The sequence below is a fragment of the Schistocerca piceifrons genome, chromosome 2 (genome assembly GCF_021461385.2).
Source record: "Schistocerca piceifrons isolate TAMUIC-IGC-003096 chromosome 2, iqSchPice1.1, whole genome shotgun sequence".
In the NCBI taxonomy this organism is placed as follows: domain Eukaryota; kingdom Metazoa; phylum Arthropoda; class Insecta; order Orthoptera; family Acrididae; genus Schistocerca; species Schistocerca piceifrons.
The window spans coordinates 190,389,312-190,401,841 of NC_060139.1; the positions used below are offsets into that span (position 1 = coordinate 190,389,312).

Here is a 12,530-nt window from a genome sequence, read left to right on the forward strand (position 1 = left end):
TAAGTAGGCTGTTTAGGTTTTTTTATTGGTAACGCCACCTCTGTATGAAAATCACTGGCTGTGCTGTGTGCAGTCTGTGGCTGCTTTGCATTGTTGTAATACTCGCCATTGTAGTGTTAGGCAGCTGGCTGTTAACAGCGCGTAGCGTTGCGCAGTTGGAGGTGAGCCGCCAGCAGTGGTGGATGTGGGGAGAGAGATGGCGGAGATTTGTAATTTGTCATGAACTGCTATATTTATATATGATGATATGAAGGTAAATACATTGTTTGTTCTCTACTAATATCTTTCATTTGCTAACTATCCCTATCAGTAGTTAGTGCCTTCCATAGTTTGAATCTTTTATTTAGCAGGCAGTAGTGGCGCTCGCTGTATTGCAGTAGCTTGAGCAGCGAAGATTTTTGTGAGGTAAGTGATTTGTGAAAGGTATAGTTAAATGTTAGTCAGGGCCATTGTTTTGTAGGGAATTTTGAAAGTCAGATTGCGTTGCGCTAAAAATATTGTGTGTCAGGTTAAGCACAGTATTGTATAATTGTTTTAAGGGGACGTTTCAAAATTTAATTTACTGCCTGAAAAAAATAAAACCTGTGAGTCTGATATATTCCAGCTTCTTCTAGGAGAAGAGTGTGGGTAAGAAGAGAGTGTTAAGTAATAAGAGACATAGCTCTGAAACATATGGAGGATTTTCAGTCAAACTTGGTACACGTATGGCTCACTAATTGGAAAAATCATTGTGTGGTAGGTAAGGTAAAGACGCCCGACTTAGAGCAACAGGTATGTAGTGAAGTGATCTTGTTGGTGTGGTGACTCTGCAGCTACGAGCTGGTGGCGTTCCCGATGCTGGGCTGGCGCAACAGCGAGGGCGCCTGGCTGCACCTGCTGGGCGCCGTGACGCGGGGCGCCGTCGACGTCGGGCTCGACAACGTCGTCATCACCAAGGAGCGCGCGCGCGACATGTTCTTCTCCTTCCCGCTCGTCGAGTCCATGTGAGTATCAGCTAAGTATACACCCAGGCTCTATGACAAACTGTCTTCACTAAAATTTAGGTGTCGTTCTGTTCTGCTATTTATTTATTTAGGCTGACAAGAGAAGGACCTTAAGGCACTCTCCTACATCGCGCCAAGAACAAAACATATCAAAAAATATTACAAAAAGACTCTCAGTTTCTATGCGTACGTTATTTCACGTTCAGTTATGTACAGTTGTGGACAAAACGAGTGAGACCCCTCGCCTTTTCGTTATGCTGATCTGCACAGCTTTAAAATCTGCTACACAGCATAACAGCCAAGGCGACGAAGTGCTACCAACATACTATGCACAGGCGTGAAATGGAAAAACTATCCAAACGTTGTCAGACTGTTATCTATCATGTCTAAGACTATATTAATGCTGATTAGTGTGTTAAACACAACACGTAATTATAAGATATAAATGAAAGAATAAACGCTAATTAGTATGAATTTCAGCTTATCGAGATAACATAATTGTTTTAGTGAGACGAAGTACCCCAGATCGATACGAATTAGCAAAATATTATGCGCATTCGGCCGCGAAACGGTCTGTGTCAATATTCAGACCAGTCATACTGGATTACCGTTGCGTAAATTTTCTTTACATAAACAGCCGTATCTTTAGATTGCGTTCACATAAAAGCTCATTTTTTTACACCAAGAAGGGACCGTATACCGCAGAAAGTACGATAAATTTCCGCTTATTATGTCGACCCGTACTCGAGGTAAAAGGGTTTAAAGGGTTGGGTAGACAGATAGACTGTCAAGAAAGTGAGACTAGTAGGGTTCCGTTTTTACCTATTTAGGTGACGAAATCCTAACAACGAAAACAGCTACGACAGTTACTGAAGATGAGGGCCGCATAAATACACTCCTGGAAATTGAAATAAGAACACCGTGAATTCATTGTCCCAGGAAGGGGAAACTTTATTGACACATTCCTGGAGTCAGATACATCACATGATCACACTGACAGAACCACAGACACATAGACACAGGCAACAGAGCATGCACAATGTCGGCACTAGTACAGTGTATATCCAACTTTTGCAGCAATGCAGGCTGCTATTCTCCCATGGAGACGATCGTAGAGATGCTGGATGTAGGCCTGTGGAACGGCTTGCCATGCCATTTCCACCTGGCGCCTCAGTTGGACCAGCGTTCGTGCTGGACGTGCAGACCGCGTGAGACGACGCTTCATCCAGTCCCAAACATGCTCAATGGGGGACAGATCCGGAGATCTTGCTGGCCAGGGTAGTTGACTTACACCTTCTAGAGCACGTTGGGTGGCACGGGATACATGCGGACGTGCATTGTCCTGTTGGAACAAAAAGTTCCCTTGCCGGTCTAGGAATGGTAGAACGATGGATTCGATGACGGTTTGGATGTACCGTGCACTATTCAGTGTCCCCTCGACGATCACCAGTGGTGTACGGCCAGTGTAGGAGATCGCTCCCCACACCATGATGCCGGGTGTTGGCCCTGTGTGCCTCTGTCGTATGCAGTCCTGATTGTGGCGCTCACCTGCACGGCGCCAAACACGCATGCGACCATCATTGGCACCAAGGCAGAAGCGACTCTCATCGCTGAAGACGACACGTCTCCATTCGTCCCTCCATTCACGCCTGTCGCGACACCACTGGAGGCGGGCTGCACGATGTTGGGGCGTGAGCGGAAGACGGGCTAACGGTGTGCGGGACCGTAGCCCAGCTTCATGGAGACGGTTGCGAATGGTCCTCGCCGATACCCCAGGAGCAACAGTGTCCCTAATTTGCTGGGAAGTGGCGGTGCGGTCCCCTACGGCACTGCGTAGGATCCTACGGTCTTGGCGTGCATCCGTGCGTCGCTGCGGTCCGGTCCCAGGTCGACGGGCACGTGCACCTTCCGCCGACCACTGGCGACAACATCGATGTACTGTGGAGACCTCACGCCCCACGTGTTGAGCAATTCGGCGGTACGTCCACCCGGCCTCCCGCATGCCCACTATACGCCCTCGCTCAAAGTCCGTCAACTGCACATACGGTTCACGTCCACGCTGTCGCGGCATGCTACCAGTGTTAAAGACTGCGATGGAGCTCCGTATGCCACGGCAAACTGGCTGACACTGACGGCGGCGGTGCACAAATGCTGCGCAGCTAGCGCCGTTCGACGGCCAACACCGCGGTTCCTGGTGTGTCCGCTGTGCCGTGCGTGTGATCATTGCTTGTACAGCCCTCTCGCAGTGTCCGGAGCAAGTATGGTGGGTCTGACACACCGGTGTCAATGTGTTCTTTTTTCCATTTCCAGGAGTGTAATTCCCCCTACTCTTTATTCGAAATGTTCTAGTTGCAGTCATTACATCAGCATATTAATCGTAGCTACGCTTTTGATCGAAATCACGTTTACAGGAAATCAAATAAAATCGATTTGCCTATACACGTCGTAATTCAGATCCTTGTATTAATACCACAGCGTTTTAGAAGTGCGAGCATTCCCATAACTTAAGAAACACTTCGGCTAATGAACGTTTCCTGCCTGTGTCGAGTCTAATGGAGAATTCGAAACACTGTAGAATACGTTTGGCAGCTATGTCGCCGTTTATTTCCTGGGGTGGTGCAGAATTATCCTACTAAATTTACTCGCTAATAACAGTATTTGGTATTTCGATAAACATCCCGAATGATTGTCACATAAACGGTGACATAAAGGTAGAAAATTGATGTTTTTGAGTCCAGAAAGCTCTATGTAACAGAAACTGCAGATCATTTTGCCATTTTCATTGTGAAATTGCCGGCTTATTCATGTGTGGGGTCATAATAGAGGGCTGTTTGCCTGGGCTGTCTGCTAGCGTAGTGAAAGGTGTTTGTTACTGCAAGGGGTGTCTGGTTTCCTTTCAGTTCTAATCTCGATGGAGGCAGATAGACTATCAATAAAGCAATTTTAAGAATTTCTCGCGCCCCCAATATGTTTTTTGATACCTTTATTCTGTACCGGCGCCCTGTGGATGTCAATATGAAACTTGTGTAAAATTTCATACTTGTTACTGCCTACTTTTTCCGCTTGTGTCAATAACTGAATAGATTTTTAAATGAATTTCGTTAAGAATATTCACGCATTGCTAAATTTTTTCATGGTAGGTCAGCAACGGTAATCCGCAATGACTGGTCTGAACATTGACACAGACCGTTTCGCGGCTCAATGTGCATAATATTTTGCTAATTCGTATCGATCTGGGGTACTTCGTCTCACTAAAACAGTTATGTTATCTCGATAAGCTGAAATTCATACTAATTAGGGTTTATTCTTTCATTTATATCTTATAATTACGTGTTGTGTTTAACACACTAATCAGCATTAATATAGTCTTAGACATGATAGAAAACAGTCTGACAAAGTTCGGACAGTTTTTCAATTTCACGCCTGTGCATAGTATGTTGGTAGCACTTTGTCGCCTTGCCTGTCATGCTGTGTAGCAGACTTCAAAGCTGTGCAAATCAGCATAACGAAAAGGCGAGGGGTCTCGCCCGTTTTGTCCACGACTGTACATCTGACAAGTTATTATAAGAAGACTTACAGCGACTTTAAGACCACTCACTTAATAGCTTCGTGGGCCATCTTTTTACAGCAATATGTCACTGATTCTGCATATAATCGAGTCTACAGTGCGTCGGTAGATTTGGGGAGCCATGCGACACCAGGCGTCTACGCACAAGTCATGTAATCCCCTTAAATAACCGGCCGCTGATTTGTGTACTCGATGACGGCAATCAATAGCGACCCAAATGGGAACCACCGGATTCACTTAGGCGCATTTGGTGGCCAAGCCCGTTCATAGGCTATGCGTAATAGTAATCTGCCCTTTGGCAAAGACACTTACCTCAGTGCATTTCTCCATTTGCAGCGCATATCTTCCCTAGTGTAATCCCCCAGGCATTTCTGCTCGGCCTACATACTTTTTTTACTGCATCACGTGACCGCAACTCCACCAGGAGGCATTCAACCTTGCAGTGGGCAGTGGTCATAATGTTTTGGCTAATCAGTATATAATTACAACCATATGAAATAATAATGAATAATAGCAATAATAGGTAATAATAATACTAATAACATTGAGAATGATAATAAGGGACATTAAGATTAAGAATACTACTGATTACGTTGCTGCAAAGGAGATGTAACACTGTCGAGGACAAGGCCTTTTATTGACAAGTGATCAGAGAAGTAGTTGATCAGTGTAGGAGTATTCTTACTTACTTTATGCGATCAGGCGCAGTGGACCGCGCGCTGCTTTGAGAGATTGCCTTCACTTCAGCCCTTCTTCGGCCCCTTTCTGCCATCCTTCCAGTACTCCCTCTCTCTGATGGTCTTTGGATATGCAGTCACTTCATCGAGTTCTAGGTCTTCCTACGGGCTTTCTGCCGGTTGGCTTGGTGTTGAGTACAGTTTCCGGCTATCGATTGTCCTGCATTCGAGCAACATGCCCTGCCCACTGGAGTCGTCGTGTCTTCATTACAGCCACAATGTTCGTCTCTTTGTAAATATCATACAAATCTGTATTGTGACGAATCCTCCATTTTTCACTCTTATTATCGTAGTGTGGGAGTATATGATAACATATTTAGACCAACTGGAAAACACACGTCACAGCAACGTGCGCCCAAACAGTTTCATCAATACACAATGTACCAGCCAATGGTGGCAACACAGACTTGTATTCTCGCATGCAAACGATCGTAAAGTTGCCGCATGGCTACCTGCGGTAGATAGCCGCAAGCACATTGTTCCTTTTGTAGCAGTTTGCCAATGATACTCGCAGGCTCTGGAGAAAGAGTAAGTTCGCGCTACGCCATATCCCATACATGTTTAATTGACGAGAGCTTTGGTTATCGCACTGGCCGTGGCAGTTACTGTAGACCACAATGAGCAGATTCTGTCTCAGCAGCCGTATGTAGACGTGCATTGTCCTGCTAAAATGTACGTCACCTTCCTGTTGAAGAAATGGCAGTGGCGCGGGTATTACACCTGTACGGTATAGCGGGCACTGTTTACTTTACCCTGCAGAGACACCAAATGTGTAACTGACGTTCCTCTCCCGCCCTTCCAGATACACCACGAAGCCTGAATTGGGAGTAGAGTGTCGTAGGCGAATTCACCCCTGAACAGGACGCTCAAGAGGTCTACGCCGTACACCTGTATGTCCATCATACACATTGAGATAGAACCTACTATTATTACGCTGAAGGCAACAGAGTGCCATTCCGTTCCACTCTCCAGTCGACTGTTCCACGACACCAGGCTTGATGGTGTCGTGGTTTCGGTGGTAGGATGTTCGGACGACCACCGCGTCTCTAACAATGCGTCGATCTTTAAGTGCATTTGTACTACAAAGAAGTCCAGAACCTGGTCTACAGGTGTGGGGATGTACTGTAGATCACTGCCGAAACTAGCGACGCAAAATCTGCAGCAACCTCCTCGATACCTCCATCAAGGTTCCCTCTGGCCGATAATGCTGAAATCTGGTTTCGCAGGACAGAGCGGATCAGGTTGTGGAAAGGGGTCCAAATCAGTTGCTGTTAGTTGCACAAACATATAAACTTTATTTTGCTAAAACACTTAATCACACATGCCCTTACAAGAATTAAGAAACAATACGGCTGAAGGCCAGAACACAAGTTATTAAAACTGCCTTAAGGAAAACACACGGCTGAAGGCCTTAGTTACAAAATAGAAGAACTGAGGGCTGAAGGCCTGGATAACAAGAATTTCTGTAAGAAAATTTTAAAAGGTTTTAAACAAATGACCTTTCAAATTTTAATTTAAGACGGCTGAAGGCCTTATCTTAAAATATTTCACATGAAGTTCGGCTGAAGGCCATATACTGAACATTGAATAACTCAAGGTTTAAGGCCTGGATAACAACATTAAGATAGAAAGGAAAATTCTCAGATTTTCAAATGATTTTCCAAATTTTAACTTAAGACGGGTGAAGGCCTTATCTTAAAATATTTCACGTAGAAGTTCGCCTGATGGCCACATACTGAACATTAAAACAAACTAAACTAATAGACGGCTAAAGACCTTGCACAGTACTTGAGACTAAAAGAAAATCACAGTCTAATACCAGCAGAACAGTGGTGCTCAGAAGTGTTCCAAGGGTTGGCCTGAGGAGGTAACTCTAACGTAAGTTACGTGAGACAGGCAGCCAAAGGTAAGATTAAATAATCGGATGGCAACCCGACCCAGGGACGGCTGAAGGACCGACCAACCACCTAATCACTTCCCTTCCGCCCGACCAACGGCACGACACCGGAAAATGACAGTGAGGACGAATATACCAGCAGCACTACGTCTTCAAATATTGGCATCTAAATACAGCCAAGGCGCAATAACCACTCAAAAAGATGAGCAACACCAAAGGCTGCCTAGCTTCACGCCGTGCCGTACTCTGACCCAACCGACCGACGGACAACTCGAGTGCGCAGGCAGCATTAACATAACTGCTCAGTCGAAATCACACAAGCTAGACACAGTTGCACGAAAACACTACCACAAGAACTCGAACGATCCTAAAAGCAATCACTATGGAACAACAAGGACGGATCACTAGTCGAGACACACAGAGAACCCAGAAGCGGTCGGCGACCAAATACACGTCGTCCGATGAGACGACCGACCGAACGGCCAACCAAGGTCGTCCCCACTCAAGTCATGTGTGTCGGCAACGTTCGGGCGAGTCATGGCTATCCGGAGCTTACTGCAGCTCCATCCCGACTCAACCTGATGTCCGTTCGGAACTCGGAGACACGGCGAGCCGGGCACACTGGCTCGGACACAACCATGCAGAGGGAACACTTGCCCATTGGCCACCCGACATCTCTGCACAAGGAAGGAACCGACCCATGTCCGGTAAGATGACCAACTGACGAGGCCCAGAAACGGTCAAAAAACCAAATAAACATCGCCCGATGAGACGACCGACCGAACGACCAACCAACGATCGATCCCACTCCATTCTCCTTCCGTCGGATAGTACATGTGTGTCGCCAGCGGTCGGCGAGTACTGGCTGTCCGGGTCTCAATGGCGCTGCGTCCCGACTGAACTGCCGACAGACCACGACCTGGAAATACTAACGGTCGCTCCAGAGATAGTACGACACTGCACTTATCGATAAGCGCTGCTGCTGCCACTCACGGGCAAGCAAACCAGCAACTTAGTGACGCCAGTAAATCGAATAAAAAAAGGAGACGGCGGTACCACAAAGACAAGCTGTCTAGCAACAAACGGCACGAACGTGAGCCGCGCACGGCTCAAATGCGACCCCGTTGTAATGTCTGAAATTGTTCGACAAGATTATGTACTCGTCGGTGGGACGTGTTTGTACTCTAGAATGAATTATGCAAACCCTGTTCACCTCTAAACTCAGCGCAGTTACTGCCTGCAGAGTCAAAACAGACGGTGCGCAGACAGGCTTCCTTAACGCCATCTGATCGCCGATGGCCTGCCGATGACCTGCCGATGACCTGCCGATGAATCGGTTAATACTACAGCCCTTCAGTATGCATATATTAACCCTAGTGCCCCACAGTCTTTGAGGGTGTTAAATTTTTTTTTTTACATCAGTGTAATTTAGCGCATCTGAGCCGTGTTTAGTGTCTTCAGAAACAGATGGGACTACGAGAACAAGATGGAAATGAGAGTGACAATAGTTGTCAAGGAAGGACATACTTTCAATAGAGGACTGTGTGGCGATGGGGGAGGAGATGTTGACAAGAATGAGCCTCAGACAAATGTTTGGAAAAGACTCTGACCGAATGTGGATTATTAGCTGCTTTTTGAATTTTGAAAGGAATTTAATTTCTCTACTATTTTGAGGAAGATCTTTCCAAAATCGGATTCCTGGTACAGAAAATGACTCTCTGAAGATGGCTGTATTATTTAGTGGTACATAGAGAATTTTCTTACTGTGTTGAAACGACTATTCCTGCTGTGCTTTACAGAGAATACTGTAATAATTGAAGATAATTCAGAGGGAGTGTAATGATTGAGAAGATGATAGAGGAAACGCAGAGAATGATAGTCTCTATGCTTATCAGCACATAGACAAGATAACTCTTCACAGGCAGGAGTGAAATAGTGGAAATAGCGGACGACACCAAAGTATTGCACACAAGTGTTCAACACCAATTGATGGCCGGTGTGGCCGAGCGGTTGTAGGCGCTTCAGTCTGGAACCGCGCGAACGCTACGGTCGCAGGTGTTGAAATGGCTCAAATGGCTCTGAACACTATGGGACTAAACATCTGAGGTCATCAGTCCCCTAGACTTAGAACTACTTAAACCTAACTAACCTAAGGACATCACACACATCCATGCCCGAGGCAGGATTCGAGACTGCGACCGTAGCAGCAACGCGGTTCCAGACTGAAGCGCCTAGAACCGCTCGGCCACACCGGCTGGCGCAAGGTGTTGACACATGCGAAAATAAGGTAGAGTTCAGAAGTTCATGTGACCTGTGAAGTGGGTTAATGATGTCTCATTGGTATCAAATTTCACTACAGTGATGGCCAGCGCTTTGTTACACGGTGGGAAGGTCGTTACATCCGCGATACTGTTACCCACATTTCACCACTTCCTTTGGCGCCTTTGCGATGGAGGTCAGAGCTGTGACACCCAACGTTAAAATCCCGTGGTTTTATTATGGGTGGCCGAGGAAAATGTTTCAGCGTCGCTGAGAATCGACGCGGAAAGACCTCAGCGGGTGGCATAAAGGGCGTCAGCGAAACCACCCCTTTCCTTGGAGCGTTGATTCCCACACATTGCCTGGTCGAGAACGACAGTCAACAATCTTACGGGGAACTGGGCTGCGTTCTTGGCAGTCTTTGACAGCCCCAGACGTTTCATCCCTTCTCTAAGGACATTACGGGTCTGCATCCCCACTGAACGTCATAGCACTTTTTTGGAGTAGAATGCGACCGTAATTTTTGCGTTCGTGTACAGGATGGAATCACTAGGGAGCAATCAAAGGCGTTCGACGAAATTTAACATGATCCGAAGCAGCAAAGGGTGATTATGCAATATTTCTATCCCTCTTGCGGGGTGGTCACGGTGGTGTGCCAGGAGGGGGGGGGGGGGGGGGATGCACGACATTGACACGTACGTGAATAATACAACACAGCGTCCCTCCAACAGCCTCCAGTTTGGCGACAGTCTCCATCGCATCCGCCTACCTTCACTGAGAACCTTAAAAAGTGCATTTACAGAGACAACATGTCGAGAAGTCCTAGGCACCTGAGCGAAGACAACAGCTTGGCACCACTCCTGTTCATGATGCCTGCCTAGGATGACTTTGCACAGGCCGACAGAACAGACAGCGCCTTGACGGACTTTAAGATCATTTTGCTGCGGAAGCACTCTCTCTCCCAAATTCTTGGGAGGATCAGCGTGAGGCAGCGAGCAATGAGTATGGTGGACAGGGGGCCCTACGTAAGCAATGCGTGACAAGTTGGGAATTTAGGTTTGACAGGAAGTTGTTTTTGGACAGCCGAAGCAGTTAAGGCGACCAACAACGTAAAGCGGGAAGTCCAAGTTCGAGTCCCGGTTGGTTCAAATGGATCTGAGCACTATGGGACTTTGTCAGAATTTGTATTATTTATTATTATTATTATTATCATCGTATGCATCAATTACAGTAATACACATTTAGCAAAACAAAAGAAATATATATAAAAATGAACATGTGAAATTATATATAGTAAGCAAATTTTAAAACGGCTCAGACTACACGCGGATGTTGATGGACTCGATGCAGCGGAGTGCCTCGTGGGATGCTTGATGGAGCTTCTCAATGCCACCAGGGAAGCGTCTGATTGGACATTCATTCACAATGTGGCTCATTGTTTGGGTGTCACCACAGTCACACACACTGTCACTTGAAAAGCCCCACTTGTGCATGTTGTATTTGCACCTACCCTCTAGAGTCCAATATCTGTTTATCTGCACCCACAACTCCCTTCGTTGGTGGAAGCCTGGAACTGGAACTATTAGATTGTCTACAAGTTCGAGGTTTCGGGTTCTTGTAGCATGCCACTGACGTTTCCACTCTGCGTCCTGGTTGAATCCTGTGGGTAGCATTTGGACTCCCATTTCATATGCTGGTGTTCTAGATTCGAGGCGTTTCCTGGGCAGTGATAGCAAATCGTCATGAAGAGGGATTGAGTTATTTTCAGAAACTTGCTGACAGAGGTTGTAAAGAGCAACCTTTCCACGGAGGTCTGGTGGACAGTTGTTTGAAAGTACTGGTAGCCAGCAAGTAGGTGTAGACCGGACTGTACCACTAATTACTCTAACAACTTAGTTCAGTTGGACGTCCGTCTACTTTCACTACGTGGGCGCTTCGGAGCCAAACTGGTGCACAGTATTCTGCTGCAGGGTATACCAGTGCAAGGGGATGCTCCTCGGAGGACTGATGTGGTTGCTCCCCATGTACTGCCTGCCAGCTTTCTCACAAGGTTCACTCGTGTTTGTATCTTCTTGGCCAAGTTGGAAAGGTGTTTTAATTTCATGATGTATATGTACGGCTGCAGGACCAAGAACGGTGTATTTTCTTTTGGACATGATCGAAATAAGAGGCACCACACACATGTAAATCTATCCCTTCTGCTTATTTCGTCTGCAAGTGTTCCGAAGCTAGGTCACATTCTAACTGTAATACTAGATCTAATTAATACTTTTTATCAAATCAACACCTATTTCTTCTTCTACCGAGTCAACTGACAGTTCCTCCGCTACATACAGGTCCTTATGTACTCTGCCCATCTACCTGATCTCTTCTCTACATTTGGTAGTGGCATTCTTTTTGCAGTCCTGATTTTGATGCTCTTGCTTTATATGTAATCGGAAGCTATTTCGACTTTTCAATATACTGAATCTGTTCCTTTAACTACAGTTTTTATTGCTTTACATGTTTCCTATAGCTCCCTGGCACCTCCTGCTGATGTTTCAGGTGGATCCCGGTGGAGGTTCGAGTCCTCCCTCGGGCAAGGGTGTGTGTGTTTGTCCTTAGGATAATTTAGGTTAAGTAGCGTGTAAGCTTAGGGACTGATGACCTTAGCAGTTAAGTCCCATAAGATTTCACACACATTTGAACATTTTGATTTTGGATGCTGCAGGAAGAACATCTACTTCCGGCGGCCGGAGGGCGGCGCGCTGCGCGACATCTTCCTGGCGCCATTCAGCCCGCGGCTGCTGGCGTGCGTGGCCGCCACTGGCGCGCTACTGGCGCTAGCAGCCGCTGCCGCCACTGCCGCTGGCGTGGGCGCCGGCCTCGCGGACCGCCGCTGGGGCGCGGGCGAGGCTTTCGTCTGGAGCATCAGCGTCCTCTGCATGCAAGGTAGCTTCCACCTGTCCGCCCGCTGGTCTGGCGAGGTTCTACATCTGTTTGCTTGTTCTTGCGGGTCACCGACCATCTCCCATTACAATGTCTTCATCTCGGAGTAACACAAATACCCATAGTCGTCAATAGACTGTTCAACATTCGGGATATCC

The 12,530-nt window shown here is 46.8% G+C and overlaps 1 protein-coding gene across 1 annotated transcript in view; it reads left to right on the forward strand.

The window, feature by feature from the left end:
• The window catches only part of LOC124775237 (glutamate receptor ionotropic, delta-1-like), a 121,930-nt gene that overhangs the window by 83,906 nt on the left and 25,494 nt on the right, over nt 1-12,530 (forward strand). The window contains exons 8-9 of the mRNA XM_047250075.1: nt 813-983; nt 12,155-12,375. Of these exons, the coding sequence (XP_047106031.1) occupies nt 813-983; nt 12,155-12,375 (392 nt within the window). The remainder of the gene's footprint in view (nt 1-812; nt 984-12,154; nt 12,376-12,530) is intronic.